This window comes from Suncus etruscus, chromosome 10 (assembly GCF_024139225.1).
Source record: "Suncus etruscus isolate mSunEtr1 chromosome 10, mSunEtr1.pri.cur, whole genome shotgun sequence".
Lineage (NCBI taxonomy): Eukaryota > Metazoa > Chordata > Mammalia > Eulipotyphla > Soricidae > Suncus > Suncus etruscus.
This window is the reverse complement of record NC_064857.1, coordinates 38,344,916-38,364,577: the sequence shown is the minus strand read 5'-3', so window position 1 is coordinate 38,364,577 and position 19,662 is coordinate 38,344,916. Positions and strand designations below refer to the sequence as shown.

Below are 19,662 nucleotides of genomic sequence, written 5' to 3'. Positions count from 1 at the left end.
TGTGGCCCCATAAACCAAAAAAAGAAAAAAAAAAAAAAAGAATCATTGAAATCTAGCCTTATTGGTTATTCATGTACCTTCCCCTAACATGCCCATGTGGCCTCTGGTAGGGATTTATGTGTTTTATGTTTTCTTTCCATTAGACTATTGCAGATATTATCCGGACATGTTTGGGGCCCAAGTCCATGATGAAGGTATGTTTATTTCTTTGTACAATTATTGGACTATAGGGTTTACCTTTCAGGTTTTCAGAAACAACCTGTAACGTTTGCTTTCGTTTCAGATGCTTTTGGATCCAATGGAGGCATCGTGATGACCAATGATGGGAATGCTATTCTTAGAGAGGTGTGTCTTCATGTTGTTTCTAAAGCTTTTATGAAGGGCCCACAAAAGAATAGAATAGACAGGTGATAAGTAGTGTCTTTGGGGCTGCTGGAATAATGCCCATAAATAGGCCTGGGGGCGTGTACTCAGGCAGAGTGCCACATTGCATGCACAAGATCTCTGGGTGATCTTTAGGACAATAAGAAACCAATTGCCTCAGATGGACCTCAGTGCACACGCAGAAAGATTCCGCATAACTCGAGGCTGAAAATCAGAATCAAATTTTAGGTCATACTCTATTCTTTCTAAAGACTTTGGGAAAGGGGCCTGGCTTTTTGTATGTACAAGGACACTGGTTGGATTGGGGGCCTACCCTAGTAACACATATCACTTGGATTAAGACCCAGGTTTAATCCTGAGCACTGCCAGTATAACTCCAAAATTGAGCAACAACAACAAAAATTAGATTTAAACCTCCAGGGACCCAAAAACACTGCAGAAAATCTTCTCGCATTTCTGTGTTCATCAGAGCACTATTTTACAATAGCCAGAATCTGTAAACAGCCCAAATGCCCAAGAACAGACGAATGGCTAAAGAAACTATGGTACATCTACAAAGTGGAATACAACTTAACTGTTAGAAAAAAATGAGTCATGAAATTTGCTAATACATTGTAAAATCACCCCACGTACCATTTTTCCAACCCCCAGTGAACAAATATGAAGGAGGGTAGCCGTGAAGAATTAATAAACCAAGCCAGTCAGGAGAGAATCATGGAGTCGGTTGGTGTCTCATCTCAGTCCCACTTAGCCACCAAGCCAAAACCTCTAACTTATTTGTGGAACAAGGCGTTTGCCTTGCAAGCAGCCGATCCAGGACCAAAGGTGGTTGGTTGGAATCCCGGTGTCCCATATGGTCCCCATGCCTGCCAGGAGCTATTTCTGAGCACCACCGGGTGTGACCCAAAAACCAAAAAAAAAAGAAAAAGAAAAGCTAGTATGATAATATCTAGAGATAATAGAGATAAGGGCTAGGGGCTAGGAAGCTTGCCATAAAATGTGAATGGAGAGAAAAAGAAGAGAGAATGACAGGGGGGGGGGAGGAAGGTGGGAGGAAAACTGGGGACATTGGTGGCAGGAAATCTGCACTGATGAAGGGTGGTGTACATGCTATGACTGAAACTGAACCAGGAACAATTTTGTAACTATGGTGCTTAAATGAAGTGATTTTATATATGTATGTTTGGGTTTTTTTTGTTTTTGGGTTTTGGGTAATACCTGGCAACACTCTAGGGTAGGGGTCTGCAACCTTTAAGACAAAGAGCCACCTGGACTCCTTTCTGAAGGAAAAAAAAACCTGGGAGCCTTAAAACCATTGTGACATTTAAAACAATTATAGCACTGCATACATTGTTTCTTGGTTTTTTTTTTTTTTTTGGTTTTTGGGCCACACCCGGCATTGCTCAGGGGTTACTCCTGGCTGTCTGCTCAGAAATAGCTCCTGGCAGGCACGGGGAACCATAGGGGACACCGGGATTCGAACCAACCACCTTTGGTCCTGGATCGGCTGCTTGCAAGGCAAACACCGCTGTGCTATCTCTCCGGGCCCTGTTTCTTATCAATGCTTTATACAGGATCATGCAGTTAGCTGTCAATCTGAAGATAAAAAGAACTTTTTCACTTAATGTAAAATATATTTGTGCAAATTGATAGCCAATTAAAATTTTTTTTTTTTTTTTTTTTTTTGTGATTTTTGGGTCACACCCGGCAGTGCTCAGGGGTTATTCCTGGCTCCATACTCAGAAATTGCTCCTGGCAGGCACGGGGGACCATATGGGACACCGGGATTTGAACCGATGACCTTCTGCATGAAAGGCAAACGCCTTACCTCCATGCTATCTCTCCGGCCCCCAATTAAAATATTTAAGTGATACCACCCCCCTGCTATCAGCCAGCCATGACAAAGCTTCAAAAGAGCCACATATATCTCCAGAGTGCAGGTTGCCGACCTCTGCGCTAGGGTTACTCCTGGCTTTGCACTCATAAATGGTTGGTGCCTGGCAGGCTCAGGACCATATAGGATGCCAGGAATCGAACCACCATTGGTCCTGGGTCAGCCATATGCAAGGCAAATATTCTATCGCTGTGCTATCTCTCCGGCCCTCTGAAGTAATAATTATATAATAGGGGCCGGGCGGTGGCGCTGGAGGTAAGGTGCCTGCCTTGCCTGCGCTAACCTAGGACGGACCGAGGTTCGATCCCCCCGGCGTCCCATATGGTCCCCCAAGGAGCAACTTCTGAGCGCATAGCCAGGAGTAACCCCTGAGCCTCACAGGGTGTGGCCCAAAAACAAAAAACAAAAATAATAATAATTATATATATATGTATTTTTTAAGTAATTATATTTAAAAGAATTTTTTTTTTTGTTTTTGTTTTTGTTTTTGTTTTTTTTTTTGGTTTTTGGGCCACACCCGGCAGTGCTCAGGGGTTACTCCTGGCTGTCTGCTCAGAAATAGCTCCTGGCAGGCACGGGGGACCATATGGGACACCGGGATTCGAACCAACCACCTTTGGTCCTGGATCGGCTGCTTGCAAGGCAAACGCCGCTGTGCTATCTCTCCGGGCCCTAAAAGAATTTTTTTAATGGAGTCAAGGAGCTAGGAAATCACAAAGAATAGGAATTCACACATTGAATGCTGGAGCCCAGAATTTGATCCTTTGAATCATTTGAATACTTCCAGGTTGTAGCCTAAAGGAAGGGCTGGAGTGATATAGCACAGGTGTAGGGCCTTTGCCTTGTACACAGCTGACCCATGACAGGCCTGGGTTTTGTTTGTTTGTTTATTTTTGGGGTTTTGGGTCACACCTAGCAGCGCTCAGGGGTTACTCCTGGCTCTGTGCTCAGAAATCGCTCCTGGTAGATTCGGGGGGCCATATGGGATGCCGGGATTTGAACCACCGTCCTTCTGCATGCAAGGCAAACGCCCTACCACTGTGCTATCTCTCCGGTCCCAGGCCTGGGTTTGACCCCTGTCATCTTATATGGTTCCGTGAGCCTGCCAAGAGTGATTTCTGAGTGCAGAGCCAGGAGTAGCCTCTGAGCACCATCGGGTGTGGGCCCCCCAACTCCCCCCCCTCCAAAAAAAAAACTAAAGGAAAGTAGAACACATTAGGTGGTCCTAGAGGTACATTGATTTAATGACAATCTATACTTCTTAGATTCAAGTCCAACATCCAGCAGCCAAGTCCATGATTGAAATTAGCCGAACACAGGATGAAGAGGTTGGAGATGGAACAACATCAGTAATAATTCTTGGTAAGAGAGAATGGAAGATAGATAAGGAAAATCATATTGACGAAAATATTTTTTTCCAGAAAGAACCTTTCTGTTTGTTTGTTTGTTTGTTTTGGGTATGCTCAGGGCTTACTGCTAACTGTGCTAAGGGATCAATTAGAAGCTGAGAATTGAACCCAGGTCAGCTATGTGCAAGGGAAGCACCTTAGCCACTGTACTATCTCCAGCCCCTCCATAATCTTCATTTATTATTACTATTTTGGGAGGATAGTTGGGTCACTCCTGTCAGGACTTGGAGCCATATGGGGTACCAGAGATCAAACTCATTCGGTCATGTGCAAGGCAAGTGCCCTTTCCTCTGTGTTGTCGCTCTGGCCCCCTGACCCGATAATCTTTGGGGAGGGAGGGCCTTCCAGGAGCAACCAAAAAGCCTCCTAGACAAATTCTAAAAGCTGTAACACTTGACCCTATAATCTTAGTTTAATCTACTGAAGACAAGGGTATATGCACCTATGGATCTAGGTATTGTAACAGTCTACAAGAATACAGTTGTATATGTTTTAGGGGAAAGTTTTTTGTTTTGGGGCCATACCCAGGTGCATTCAGGTTTTCCTGGTTCTGTACTCAAGAATTACTCCTGGGGCCGGAGAGATAGCATGGAGGTAAGGCGTTTGCCTCTCATGCAGAAGGTCATCGGTTCGAATCCCGGCGTCCCATATGGTCCCCCATGCTTGCCAGGAGCGACTTCTGAGCCTGGAGCCAGGAGTAACCCCTAAGCACTGCCGGGTGAGACCCAAAAACCAAAAAAAAAAAAAAAAAGAATTACTCCTGGCAGACTTTGACCATATGGGATCCTGGAAATCAAACCTGAGTCGGCCACATTAAAGGCATATGCCTTAACTACTGTGTTATCACTCTGGCCCTTGCTGGGAATGTTCAAAATAAATGGGGACTGTAGAAGTAGCTCAGGGGTCTGAATATAATGCTTTGTATCCTGGAGGCCCAGTATTACAGAGGCCTTGGGCATGATCACCTAGGTGTTCCCCAGGTATCACCCATACCCCCCAAATCTTAAGGATATATATTCTTTTTTCTTTTTTACTTTTTTTGGGGGCCCACACCCAGCGGTGCTCAGGGTTTATTCCTGGCTATCTGCTCAGAAATAGTTCCTGGCAGGCATATGGGACGCCGGGATTCGAACCAAACACCTTAAGTCCTGGATCGGCTGCTTGCAAGGCAAATGCCACTGCGCTATCTCTCCGGCCCCAAGGATATATATTCTTTATGATTTGCATAAAGTATGAATTTGGAATGGTGTAAATAGCCAACTATTCTCCCAGCATGTCTTGGTAGAATCTACTTTAGGGCTAAAGACAGTGTAATTTTAGAAGCAAAATGAGATTGCCTTAATGTCCTTAAATCCATCTAAACAAGATGCTTGTGTCCTTTTTCAGCTGGGGAGATGCTGTCTGTGGCAGAGCATTTCCTGGAGCAGCAGATGCACCCAACAGTGGTGATCAGTGCGTACCGAAAAGCCCTGGATGATATGATTGGCACCCTGAAGAAAATCAGGTATCTGGATCAGAAACAGGGTATATGAAATGTGGAACACTGATTTATTCTTGGGAATGCAGGAAGAGCAGGAGCACATCACATGAAATATCGAGAGGTTTATAGGAGGCCTATGAGGGAAGTAAAATTTTATAAAGGGCAAAGGAACCCGGGAAGTAACTTGATACGCTGAGCATAGTTTGCATGCATCACATGGCCCCTGTGCATCATTGAGAAAGGAAAAGAAAACATGGGGCCAGTGAGATAGACTAGAGATGATTTTCAAGAAAAACCTGAGAATTTATTAATTATGGAATAAGGTTATAAAGGGGAGGGAACTACTTGGCTCAGTGGTAAGAGTACATATATTTGTGAGATTTTGATTCCATTTACTGTCACCATAATAAAAGACAAAACATGGGGCTAGAGAGATAAATACAGTGAGTATGTTGTTTGCCTTACACTTGGCAAACTCAGTTTTGGTCCCTGAATCCCATATGGTCCCCCTGGCCCACCATTAATGAGGTGTTGTTTGGGGTTTTTTTTGGGGGGGGGCTCACACCCAGCATTGCTCAGGGGTGTGTCTTAATCACTGCTAGAGTCACTGAGCTACAGATTAAAAACTTCTTTAAATATCCAAAATTTCTACTAAGGCTACTCTGCTCTTCTTTTTCTCCAGTACCCCAGTTGATGTAAATAACCGAGAAATGATGCTGAACATCATCAACAGCTCCATCACTACCAAAGCAATCAGTCGCTGGTCTTCTCTGGCTTGCAGCATTGCTCTGGATGCTGTCAAAACTGTACAATTTGAAGAAAATGGCCGGAAGGAAATTGACATTAAGAAATATGCAAGAGTAGAAAAGGTAATTAATAAGTACTTTGAAAACATTTTCTAGGGGCCAGAGAGATAGCATGGAGGTAAGGTGTTTGCCTTGCATGCAGAAGGTCAGTGGTTTGAATCCTGGCCCATATGGTCGCCCAAGCCTGCCAGGAGCAATTTCTGAGCAGAGAGCCAGGAGTAACCCCTGAGCACTGCTGGGTGTGACCCAAAAACCAAAAAATCAAAACGAAACATTTTCTTTTTTCTTTCCCCCCCCCCCCACGAAAACATTTTCTATTTGTGAGTGAACTACTTGATTCATTTTGGTTTTGATATTTAGGCATTGTTCCTGACTGACTCGGGGATCATTTGTGGTGCCAGGATCAAACCTGGTTTGGCTGCTTGCAATGCAACCTCCTTACCTACTGTATTATTGCTCTGGCCTAAGTTTTTAGTGTAGCGTAGGTAACATGGTTACAATAGTGTTCATGTCTTGATGCACCTTCACTGCCCCCAAAGTGTCTAAGACCCTCCGCCACTGTCTGTGTCCCTCTAGGGGGTCTCTTTACCTACTGATTGGAAATCTCAATATAGTAATTAAAGGCCAAGGGTTTGACATCTGTTTATTTTCTGGTTTTGTTTGTTTCTGTACCTACCACACAGATGAGTGAAAATCTGGTATTTGTCCTTTTCCATCTAATTTAATTTGTATGACATGATTTCCATATTTCCAGTTGACAAGAGCTGCAAGCTTTTATTTTTTTCCTTAAAATAGTAGGTGGAGCTGGAGTGATAGCACAGTGATAGCACATTTGCCTTGCACACAGTAGACCCAGGTTCGATCCCCAGCATCCCATATGGTTCCCCAAGCCTGCCAGGAACAGTTTCTCAGTGCAGAGCCAGGAGTAATCCCTGAGTGCTGCTGAGTGTGGCCCAAAAACAAAATGAAACAAAAACTACCAAAATGATATAGTAGGGGATGCACATGGTTTGCCTGGGTGTGTGATTCCCAAGCACATACATTCACCCTAGGATGCTTACTGGGCTACTCTGCCTCTGGAGAAGCCCATGTGAACTATATAGTATTCCATTGTATATCTATGCTACAATTTTTTGTTTGTTTTGTTTCTTGAACCACATCCAGCTGCATTCAGGTTAATTCTAGCTCTGCGCTGAGAAATTGTTCCTGGCAGGCTCGGGATGAAATGGGATGCCAGGGATTGAGCCCGGGTCAGCTGCGTGCAAGGCAAATGCCCTACCCACTTTGCTATCATTCTGGTCGCCTTAAAATTTTTTTTTTGTTTGGTTTTGGAGCCACGCCTCCCTGTGCTCAGGGCTTAGGCCAGGGGTTTCAAACTCAATTTACCTGGAGGCCGCAGGAGGCAAAGTCGGGGTGATCCTTGAGTGCAAAGTCAGTAGTAAGCCTTGAACATTGGGGGGTGTGACCCAAACAACTAAAACAAAACAAAACAAAGATTGCTCTAGGGCAGGGCCACAAAATGTACGGAGGGCCATTTGCGGCCCGCTCGAGTTTGAGACCCCTGGCTTAGGCTTATTCCTTATGCTCAAAAATCACTTCTGTCAGTACTTGAGTGTCTTTTTCACTGTTCTGTTGCTCCAACTCCTGTACTTCGATTTTTTTGGTTTTGGGCCATATCCAGTAATTTACTCCTGGCTTTGTGCTCAGGGATCACTTCTCATGGGTTCAGTATTCAGCATCAACCACGTGCACGGCAAGCACCCCATGCGTCATACTGTCTCTCTGGACCTCTTATTACAAGTTTTACAAGCACTTGGGGGGATTGATGTCTCATGTTGGGTGTATTTATGCCACATTTATCCATGAGCTTTATGTTTCTTTTTTTTTTTTTTTTTTGCCACACCCGGCATTGCTCAGGGGTTACTCCTGGCTGTCTGCTCAGAAATAGCTCCTGGCAGGCACAGGGGACCATATGGGACACCAGGATTTGAACCAACCACCTTTGGTCCTGGATTGGCTACTTGCAGGGCAAACGCCGCTGTGCTATCTCTCCGGGCCTCCATGAGCTTTATGAAGTAATCCTCATAAGCACAGAAAACTTGGTCTCCAAACTCATTAATATTTAAAAATCAAAAATTAGTAACGAGGCCAGAAAGATAGTATAGGTAAGTTCCTTGCAAATTGCACATGGTCAACCCCAGTTTGGTACATGGCCCTGAGCATCTCAAAAAAGTTACCAAAAAGTATGACATCTCAAAAAAGCTATAGGGCAGGGATCAGAGATAATCACCGTGGGTAAGGAACTTGCCTTCCAAGGTTTGATACCTAGCATCTCATGTGGTCCCTTGAACACCACCAGGAGTGATTTTTCTCAATGCAGAACCAGGTACAGCCCTAAAGTAAAAACAAGAACTATTATGGGGCACAGTTGGAGGGAAGGGAGATACTACTCAGCTATTTTAGGGTGGTTGCCTTACAGACCATGGACCAGGGATCAATCTCAGGCTTTGTACATGTGAAATACTGCTCAATCTTTTCAGCTATTTTTCTGGCCCTGTGATTTTTTTTTTTCCCCTCCACATGCTTGCATGGCAAGTGCTGTACTAACTAGTAAGCTGCACCCAGCCTTCAAAAATCTGCTTGGAGCACATGCTTTGCGTGTGATAGCCCCATTCCACTCCTTAGCATCATGTGGTCTCTTCTTAGCTCTGCTGTCAGTAGCAGCCCAAGCCCAAAAAATTGTAGCACAAGTAGCCATGGCCAGTAGATGGAGCCCCAAACCTAAAAGTTCCATTGGTTTTCCCACCTGTGGAAATAATGTTTATCTGATTCCCTTTAAATTTTTGTGGTCACTGACTTTCTGTAATTTTTGGAGATGGGGAGTTGGGGTCAGACCCAGCAGCTCTCAGGGTTTACTCCTGGGCTCTGCGCTCATTGCTCATTGCTCCTTGCTCCTGGCAGACTTGGAGGACCTTAAAGGATGCCAGAAATCGAACCAGAGTCCGTCCTGGGTTAGCCACATGCAAGGCAAATGCCCTTCTGCTGTGCTATCTGACCCCTTGACTTTCTTTTTTTTTTTTTTTTTTTTTTTGGTTTTTGGGCCACACCCAGCGGTGCTCAGGGGTTACTCCTGACTGTCTTCTCAGAAATAGCTCCTGGTAGGCATGGGGGACCATATGGGACACCAGGATTTGAACCAACCACCTTTGGTCCTGGATCGGCTGCTTGCAAGGCAAATGCCGCTGTGCTATCTCTCCGGGCCCGACCCCTTGACTTTCTATGATTTTCTTTTGGGAGGGGGTTAGTCCTGACTCTGCTCAGAAGTTGTTCCTGGCAGGCACTGGGGACCATATGGGATGCCGGGATTCGAATCAACGTCGGTCTTGGGTCGGCCTCTTGCAAGGCAAATGCCCTACCACTGTGCTATCTCTTTGGTCCAACTTTCTATAATTTTCATCTGATCTTCAGATTGGTTGTTAGTGTCATAGATGGGTGGGAACTATTTTTGATACTGTGGTTTGTGGGTGAAAGATATTTTGGAAGCCTGAAATTAGAAGTCATTTGGGGGGGCCGGTGAGGTGGCGCTAGAGGTAAGGTGTCTGCCTTGCAAGCGCTAGTCAAGGAAGACCGCGGTTCGATCCCCCGGCGTCCCACATGGTACCCCCAAGCCAGGGGCAATTTCTGAGCGCGTAGCCAGGAGTAACCCCTGAGCATCAAACGGGTGTGGCCCAAAAAACCAAGAAAAAGAAAAAAAAAATAGAAGTCATTTGGGAAGGATGACCATCTGGGAAAGGAATTGCTAGATATTCTCCTTGATTGTGAGCTAATGTGAATCTCTTGCTCAGATACCTGGGGGCATCATTGAAGACTCATGTGTCTTACGTGGAGTCATGATTAACAAGGATGTAACCCATCCACGAATGCGGCGCTATATCAAGAACCCTCGCATTGTGCTGCTGGATTCTTCTCTGGAATACAAGAAAGGAGAAAGCCAGGTGAGGTTCCTGAGCCTGTTCCTAAGATTATATAAAAATTCTGATTGCTGTGTCTCAGAGAATTAATACAGGGATAGGTGCCTTTCTTGCATGCATCCAGCCTCACTTCGATCCCTAGCACTCAATGCTCCCCTAGCCTAGTCCCTGAACACTGCCTGGTATAGCCCATATACTAAAATAATATTAGGAGCCAGGGCGGTGGTGCAAGTCGTATGGTGTTTGCCTTGCACGAACTGACCTAGGACAGACTGCAGTTCGATCCCCCGGCATTCCATCTGGTCCCCCCTGCCAGTGCATAGCCAGGAATAACCCCTGAGCATCACCCGGTGGGGCTCAAAAACAAAAAAGGAAAAAAAAAATGCCCTAAAATTATATATTAATGAGAACAAGGGAAATAAAAGATAGTTGTTATTATGTCCTGTATTCATTACTGACTTTCATATAGAATCTTCCCTGAAGATTTAAAACAGTTGATTTTGGGGGCCGGCGAGGTGGCACTAGAGGTAAGGTCTGCCAAAAAAACAGTTGATTTTGGAGCCAGAGAAATGATATACAGTAAGAATTTACTTTGCAAGCCTCTTTTACACAAATTAGATCCCTGGACTCTACTCAACATTTCCCAAATACAAACTCCAAGAAAGGTGAGCATTGCTGGTCTGGCCTTTAAAAAAAAAAAAGAATCCACTTAATTTATGGGAAGAATTCAACCCAGAATTATAGTGTACATGACAAGACAGACCTTTAAGCAGGTGATCCATTTTTTTATACCAAACTCATTACTGGCTGCCTTGAAATTGAATTTGGGGGGGGGGTTGGGCCACACCAGCAGCCCTTAAAATTTACTCCTGGTAATGCACCCAGAAATTGCTCAGGAGATCATATGAGACACCAGGGGTCAGACCTAAGTCAGCCACATGCAAGGCAAATGTTCTCTGTGCTACTGCTTCGGCCCTTGAATCATTTTTCGTTTTGGACGACACCAAGTGGAGCTCAGGGCTGACTTCTGGCTCTGCACTTGGGCATCACTCCTGGTCAGCTTAGGGACCATATGGGGTGCCAGGGATTGAACCAGAGCCACTTTGTGCAAATCATGCACCCACCCACTGTACTACTTCTCATACTTTGTTTTCTTGTTTTGTTTTGTTTTGTTTTTGTGCCACACCAGTGACATTCGGGTTACTCCTGGCTATGCACTCAGAAGTCGCTCTTGGCTTGGGGGACCATATAGGATGCCAGGGTATCAAACTGCAGTCCGTCCTAGGTTGGCGCATGCAAAGCAAATGCCCAACTGCTTGCGCCACCGCTCCGGCCCCCTGCTTTGTTTTATGACTGACGAGAGTTCAGTAATAGAATTGCTGGGGCTAAACTGGTTTATTAAGATGGAGTCTGGCTTTAATATTATCCTAACATATCCTCTTTTTGCTACATGAGAAGAGAGATAGGCAAAGGGAACATAGGTAGTTGTTGGGATGACCCTGAAGGGCTGACCCTGTCCAAATTCCTTAAATTGATTTTATTCACACAGACTGAAATTGAGATCACCCGAGAGGAAGACTTCACCCGAATTCTCCAAATGGAAGAAGAGTACATCCAGCAACTGTGCGAGGACATCATCCGTCTGAAGCCTGATGTAGTCATCACAGAAAAGGGAATTTCGGGTAGGACGGGGTGAAAGGAGGGATGATCTTGACACATATCCATAGTCTAGAAATGGTAAGCACAGTGGTCAGGATTTATTAAGAAAATAAAACCAGGGGCCAGGCAGTGTCGCTAGAGGTAAGGTGCCTGCCTTGCCTGCGCTAGCCTTGGACAGACTGCGGATCAATCCCCCGGCGACCCATATGGTCCCCCAAGCCAGGAGCAACTTCTGAGCACATAGCCAGGAGTAACCCCTGAGCGTTACCGGGTATGCCCCCCCCCAAAAAAAAAAAAGAAAGAAAGAAAGAAAGAAAAAGAAAAGAAAACCAGGGGCCGGAGAGATAGCATGAAGGTAGGACGTTTGCCTTGCATGCAGAAGGGTGGTGATTCGAATCCCGGCATCCCATGTGGTCCCCCGAGCCTGCCAGGAGCGATTTCTGAGCATAGAGCCAGGAGTAACCCCTGAGCGCTGCTGGGTGTGACCCAAAAACCAAAAAAATAAATAAAACCAGGAGGTAAGGGGTGGAGAGATAGCACAGTGGTAGGCCATTTGCCTTGCATGTGGCTGACCCAGGCAGCAACAGGTTCGATCCTTGCCATCCCCTTTGTTCCCCTGAGCCTGCCAGAAGTGATGTGTGGTCCAAAAACCAAAGGGAAAAAAAAGGAAATAAGCTGCTTGCCTTATGTGCAGTTGGCCCAGTTTTTGTTTTCTTTTATTGGGCATTTGGGAGCACGCCCAGCTGTACTCAGGGTGATGTACTATCATCTCTCCAACACTGGTTCCAGTTTGATTTTAGGCACTGCATATAATGACTGAGGGAATTTCCCATTTCCCCCAATAAGAATAAAATAAAACCAGTTCTAAACTCAGGAGTTGTGGCTTAAATCTTGACATCTGTACCCTTGGGCTTGCAGATTTAGCTCAGCACTATCTTATGCGGGCCAACATCACAGCTATTCGAAGAGTCCGGAAGACAGATAATAATCGTATCGCCAGGTGAGTGGGCCTGGAGTGGTAAGAACTTTGCCCAGTGCTTCCATTTTATAATTTCAGCATGCAGTCATCACTACCTGAAAAGGAAAGGAGTAAGATGCAGTCATTAAGTAACTTTAAATTACAGGTAAAAGTAATTGATCTAACTGCCCAATTTAGAACTTTTCTAGGGGCCAGAGTGGTGGCACAAGTGGTAGGTCATTTGCTGTACATGCTAACCTAGGATAGACACGGTTCAATCCCCTGGCATCCATATGGTCCCCCAAGCCAGGAGCGATTTCTGAGTGCATAGCCAGGAGTAACCCCTGAGCATCACTGGGTGTGGCCCAACCCCCCCCCCCCAATTTTCTAGTCCTGTGGTTTTCAGTTACTGATAATGCACTGTCAGTTCACAGGTATAAACAGTTGAAAACCACTGCTGTAGTCTGATAAGGACTTACTTTGGGCCTGGCCTTGTATTTTTGTTTGTGGGCCACACCTGACTGTTCAAGGCTTATCTGGGTTTGCACTCAAGACTCACTCCTTAGTGATTGGATGGGGGAACCATATGGAGTGTTGGGGATCGAACCCAATTGGCCTCGTGAAAGGCAAGAGCCCTACTCACTGTACTATTGTTCTGGCCCCAGTACTAACATTTTGTTTTGTTTTTTGTTTTTTGGGCCACACCCAGCATTGCTCAGGGGTAACTCCTGGCTGTCTGCTCAGAAATAGCTCCTGGCAGGCATGGGGGACCATATGGGACACCGGGATTCGAACCAACCACCTTTGGTCCTGGATCGGCTGCTTGCAAGGCAAACGCCGCTGTGCTATCTCTCCGGGCCCAGTACTAACATTTTTTAATCTAGGGTTCACCCTTCACCTTTTTCTCTTGTCTTCTGTTTTGATGACTCAAGAATTGCATATCTAATTTTACCTTTTCACATTTGACCATATTGATGTTTGCACTAATTTTACTTTTTGGGGGGCTGCTGCAATAGTACAGCGGTAGGCCGTTTGCCTTGCACGTTAAAGGACCCCAGTTTGATTCCTGGCATCCCATAAGGTCCCCCAAGCCTGCCAGGAATGATTTCTGAGCACAGAGCCAGGAGTAATCTCTGAGCACTGCCAAGTGTGATCCAAAAACAAAAAAAAAAAAATTGTGTGTGTGTTTGCATACATTTTGGTAGCCTTCAATATGAAGGATATTTGTGGCAATACAAGTGCTCACTGTGTTGCACACTTTAATTATGGGGCTTACATACTTTGACTACACTGGAGCTTGTCCATTCCATTGTGGTGCCTAGACTCTTAAGACAGCAAAGCCCCTGGGGCCATGATGAGCTTTAGCACCTTTGGGATGTATTCAGCACTTCGGTAGTCATTCCCTTGCTCTGATACCATCCATTTTCAGTATTTGGTTGGTTGGTTATTTGGGGGCCACACACAAGCAGTATTCAGGGATTACTCATGTCTCTGCGCTTAATCATCATTCCTGGTGGTGCTCAAGGGATTATATGTCAGCTGGGGGTTAGTCAGTCTGGGTCCTGAGAAAGTACACAGCAGGCTGCATTCATGCAAAGCTTGCTCTGCCTATGGAAGCCCATGTTAAGCTGCATGAGCAATAACCTATGCAGATTTTACTGACAAAATATACATTTGATATGAACGAAACAATAGTACAGTGGATAGGGTATTTGCTCTAACAATCAATCTGGGTTGGATCCCTGGTATCCAATATGGTCCCCCAAACCTGGCAGGAGTAATTCCTGGGTGCAAAGCCAGTATCGCCAGGTGTGGTTAAAAAGTATGAGTGGGGGGCCGGAGCGGTGGCATAGCGGTAAGGCGTTTGCCTTGCAAGTGGCTAACCTAAGATGGACTGCCGTTTGATGCCCTAATGTCCCTTATGGTCCCCCAAGCCAGGAGTTACCCCTGAGTATTAGTGGGTGTGGCCCAAAAACCAAAAGTGGGGGGCAAGGCAAACACCCTACCTCCGTGCTATCTTTCCGGCCCTTGATTTTTTTTTTTTTTTTTTTGGTTTTTGGGCCACACCCGTTTGACGCTCAGGGGTTACTCCTGGCTATGTGCTCAGAAATCGCCCCTGGCTTGGGGGGACCATATGGGACGCCGGGGGATCGAACTGCGGTCCGTTCCTTGGCTAGCGGCTAGCGTTTGTAAAGCAGACACCTTACCTCTAGCGCCACCTTCCCGGCCCCAATTTTTTTTTTTTTTTTTTTTTAATGAAATTACAGCAATATCAGGGCCAGAGTAATAGCACTGTCGGTAGGCTATTTGCCTTGCATGTGGCAGATCCAGGTTCAAACCCTGGTATCCCATATGATCCCACTGGCCTACCAGGAGTAATCCCTGAATGGTGCCGGGTGTGCCCCACCCCCCAAAAAAAATTTACAACAGTAGCATTAGTAGTGCACACACGTATGTTCCCAAGAATCAAACCCAGGCCCTCACATGTTTAAGGCATTTGTTTTACCTCTTTTAAGTGTTTAAAACTTTTTTCAGCAGACTTGGTTGATGCTAGATACAGGAATGTTTATATCATGCTGTTTTGCCTTATCCCCACCACGGACTCTGGGGACTAAGGGGTTGGCTAAAAGTATCGGTAATCAACTGGTGTTCCCCACCCTTTCTTCAGAGCCTGTGGAGCCCGCATAGTCAGCCGGCCAGAGGAACTGAGAGAAGAAGATGTAGGTACAGGTTCGGGCCTGTTGGAAATCAAGAAGATTGGAGACGAATACTTCACGTTCATTACTGAGTGCAAAGACCCAAAGGCCTGTACCATTCTCCTCCGGGGAGCTAGCAAAGAGATTCTCTCGGTGAGTCAGCATGGGACTGAGTGAACTAGATGATTCCAGTTCCTGGATGCTTCCTAGGATGTCTGCTAGTCTGTTGCCCATTTAAAGCTCTTTTTTATTTAATTTATAGCCACAATATCTTCTTTCTTTATACTAATGCTAATTGTGTTTTGTTTTTTTTTTCCTTTTGGCCACATCTGATGGCACTCGGAATATTCCTGCCTCTGCACTCAGAAATGGTTCCTGGAGGTTGGGGGGCAGGGAGCATATGGAATGCCGGTTAGCAGCGTGCAAGACAAATACACTACCACTATGCTCTTACTAATGCTAGTTGTGTTTGTTGTTTTTTTTAAATAAGTATAACTACCATTTGGCTTTATTCAGTATACATTTCTCTCGTGTTCGATATGTTCTTATTGTTTTGTTTGTTGGGGGTGGTCACATCCATTGGTGCTCAGAGCTTACTCTTAGCTCCCTCTACTCCTGAGGGCACAGTGGTAGAGATTTTTGCCTTGTATGTGGGCAACATGGTTTCAACCCCTGGCATCCCATACGGTTCCTCAAGCCTGCCAGGAGTGCTTCCTGAGCACAGAAGTAACCACTGAGTACCTTCAGGGGCCAAAAAAAAAAAAAAAGAAGAGTTCTTCACTCCTGGTAGGACTTGGGAATCTTTTTTTGTTTTGGTTTGGTTTGGTTTTGGGGCCACACCGGTGACGCTCAGGAGTTATTCCTGGCTTGGGGGACCATATGAGACGCCGGGGGATCGAACTGCAGTCGGTCCTAGGCTAGCGCTAGCAAGGCAGACACCTTACCTCTAGCGCCACCACACCGGCCCCAGGACTTGGGAATCTTAAAGGATACCAGGGATAGAATCCAGGTTGACCACATGCAAAGGCAGATTCCTTGCCTATACTATCTCTCCAGGCCCCATTTTAATTTTTTTTAAAGATTGAGCTGTCCATGGGGCTGGAACACTAGCACAGCGATAGGGTGTTTGTCTTGCACACAGCTGACCCAGGACAGACTTCGGTTCGGTCCTGGCATCCTCGAGCCAGGAGCGATTTCTGAGCACATAGCCAGGAGTAACACCTGAGTGTCACTGGGTGTGGCCCAAAAGCCAGAAACAAACAAAAAAAAAATTATTGAACTATTTGTATTATTTTTCCTTGGTGAAATTAAGTAAATTATATAAAAGCAAGTTACTAGTTAGTAAGGGGGAGCTCTTGTTGCTTCATTCAGCTTCCTAAAGGAGCGTTACTGAATGTGGTCCAAAAGAAAGTAAACAGGGCCGGAGCAATAGCACAGCAGGTTGGGCATTTATTTGCCTTGCACATGGCCAACATGGTACCAACCCAGGTTTGATCCTCAGCATCTCATATGGTACCCCAAGCCTGCCATGAACGATTTCTTTTTAATCTTTTTTTGTTTGTTTTTCGGCCACACCCATTTGATGCTCAGGGGTTATTCCTGGCTAAGTGTTCAGAAATTGCCCCTGGCTTAGGGGGACCAATATGGGACGCCGGGGGATCGAACCGAGGTCGAGATCTTTCCTTGGCTAGCGCTTGCAAGGCAGACAGACACCTTACCTCTAGAGCCACCTCGCCGGCCCCTCCATGAGCAATTTCTGAACTCAGAGCCAGGAGTAACTCCTGAGCCCCGCCAGGTATTACCCCCTCCCCCAAGAAGAAGAAAGTATATAAAGACCTCAGCCAGTATAGAATAAAGTACAGTTGGATAGACAAAACATGGAGTTAGACAACACTTTTTTTTGTGTGTGTGTGTGTTTTTGGGTCACACCCGGCAGTGCTCAGGGGTTATTCCTGGCTCCAGGCTCAGAAATTGCTCCTGGCAGGCACGGGAGAACCATACGGGATGCCGGGATTCGAACCGATGACCTCCTGCATGAAAGGCAAACACCTTACCTCCATGCTATCTCTCCGGCCCCTAGACAACACTTTTTATGGCCCTATACTCTTGGATTGTTTTGTTTTGTTTAGGTTTTGGGGCTCACCTGGCAGTGCTCAGGTTGCTCCTGGCAGGCTCCAGGGACCATCTGAGATGCTGGGGATTGAACCTGGGACTGTTCTGATATCTCTGCTTGCAAAGCAAGCACTACCATTGTGCTATTGCTCTGGCCCTTTTTTTGGTTTTTGGGTCACACCCAGCAGCGCTTGAGTTTCTCCTGTCTCCACGCTCAGAAATCGCTCATGGCAGGCGCAGGGGGTCATATGGGATGCCAGGGATCAAACCACTATCTGTCCTGGGTTGGCCATATACAAGGCAAACGCCCTGCCTCTGTGCTATCTTTCTAGCCCCTACTTGTATTTTGTTTGTTTGTTTTGGTTTGGGTTTGGGTCACACCCAGCAGTGCTCAGGGGGTTACTCCTGGCTCTACACTCAGAAATCGCTCCTGGCAGGCTCGGGGGACCATATAGGATGCCAGGATTCGAACCACCGTCCCTTCTCCTACCTCCATGCTATCTCTCTGGCCCCTCTTATTTATATTTTAAATGACTTATTTTTCTAAGGTGAATGATAGCAACATTATGCTGCCTAATATGTATATTCCGAAGAATATTCTTAGTTGCCCTTCTTCCTTGGTTTTTTAAGCTTGGCAGTTAAGTGTTTTGTTGCCCTTAATCTAGTCTAAATGAGCAATGTTTAATGTCTTCCTCTCTGCTTCTATTCCCAGGAGGTAGAGCGCAACCTTCAGGATGCCATGCAGGTGTGCCGCAACGTTCTTCTCGACCCACAGCTGGTCCCAGGGGGTGGGGCCTCGGAAATGGCTGTGGCCCACGCCTTGACCGAAAAATCTAAGGCCATGACTGGTGTGGAGCAGTGGCCATACAGGGCAGTAGCCCAGGCCCTTGAGGTCATCCCTCGGACCCTTATCCAGAATTGTGGTGCTAGCACCATCCGTCTCCTTACCTCACTTCGGGTAAGTGCTTTCTCCCTACTGTTATGCTAATGTATCAAAATGGCAGCATGGACCGAATGGGATGGGTAACATTGTCTGCCCCATTTCTTTAGCTCATTTCTTTGATATCTCTTCTCAAGTTTTGAGTTTGATTTGGTTTGGTTTTGATTTGAGGGCCATAACTGGTTTTGTTTGTTTTTGTTTGTTTGTTTGTTTGTTTTTGGTTTTGGGTCACACCCGGCAGCACTCAGGGATTACTCCTGGCTCTATGCTCAGAAATCACTCCTGGCAGGCTCGGGGGACCATATGGGTGCCAGGATTCGAACCAATGACCTCCTGCATGAAAGGCAAACGCCTTACCTCCATGCTATCTCTCCGGCCCCATCATAACTGGTTTTGTGACCTCTTAGTCCCTCCTATCAGTCTAGTGTTGATGCCCGGGCTCTCGTCCAGGCCTCATGTGCATTGCTGAACATTACTGGCCCTATTTGGGTTTAGTTTTTTATTCATTGTGCCCCAGCCAACTTGTTTATTCCCAGAATTTTGCCCTTTTAATTATTTCTGCTTCTAATTACAGGCCAAGCACACCCAGGAAAACTGTGAGACCTGGGGTGTAAATGGTGAGGCAGGTACTTTGGTGGACATGAAAGAATTGGGCATCTGGGAACCATTGGCTGTGAAGCTGCAAACATACAAGACAGCAGTGGAGGTAAGTACATAGGACATGTGCTGTGCTCTTTATTTCCAGACACAGAGAAATGAGTGTTACTGATCCAGTCTTGAAGGAGAGGTTCTACAAATCATTTTTCTCAAAGTACTCCCAGGGACATTTACCCCCTAACTTAGAAAGGCAAGATGACATTGCACTAGTTGCATATTGGGTTGGGACTATCTGCATCTTACTTTCAAGAGTCAAAAGGTAGATTTCAGATAAAATGGTAATTCTATGGGAGGGCCTAAGTACTCTGTCTAAACACAAGCACTTCTTTCCTGACTTGGGGCTGTGGGTTTTGTGGTTTTTTTCTCTAGACTGCAGTTCTGCTGCTGCGGATCGATGACATCGTCTCCGGCCACAAAAAGAAAGGTGATGAGCAGAGCCAGCAAGGAGGGGTACCTGATGCTGGCCAGGAGTGAATGGCAGACAAGGTGGCTTCAACGCACACAGCCAGCATCGTCTCCCCTTCCCAAACCAGACGCCAGAGACACTGGACGCCTTTGTTTGGAAGGGATCGGGTTGAGGGGCAGTCCAATTCCTGTCTGTCCAGCTCAGTTTGCAAAAGGCACTGACATGTCATTCTTCTCTATTGTAAGCTTTCCATTTAGTTTGCTTCCAATGATTAAATCTAAGTCATTGGA

General features: G+C 45.9%; 1 protein-coding gene and 1 non-coding gene across 2 annotated transcripts in view; one reads left to right on the top strand and one right to left on the bottom strand.

Annotated features, from left to right (window-relative positions):
• Positions 1-19,662, top strand: part of CCT3 (chaperonin containing TCP1 subunit 3) — a 23,427-nt gene extending 3,765 nt beyond the window's left edge. The window contains 13 exon segments of the mRNA XM_049782255.1: positions 144-194; positions 284-296; positions 299-345; positions 3,544-3,640; positions 5,074-5,191; positions 5,850-6,036; positions 9,819-9,968; positions 11,494-11,626; positions 12,522-12,603; positions 15,230-15,410; positions 18,082-18,327; positions 18,884-19,015; positions 19,336-19,662. Of these exon segments, the coding sequence (XP_049638212.1) occupies positions 144-194; positions 284-296; positions 299-345; positions 3,544-3,640; positions 5,074-5,191; positions 5,850-6,036; positions 9,819-9,968; positions 11,494-11,626; positions 12,522-12,603; positions 15,230-15,410; positions 18,082-18,327; positions 18,884-19,015; positions 19,336-19,440 (1,542 nt within the window). The 3' untranslated portion in view covers positions 19,441-19,662.
• On the bottom strand, positions 4,023-4,082 carry LOC126021015 (U7 small nuclear RNA). The gene has a single exon (XR_007499642.1). It is a non-coding gene; the product is annotated as a U7 small nuclear RNA (small nuclear RNA).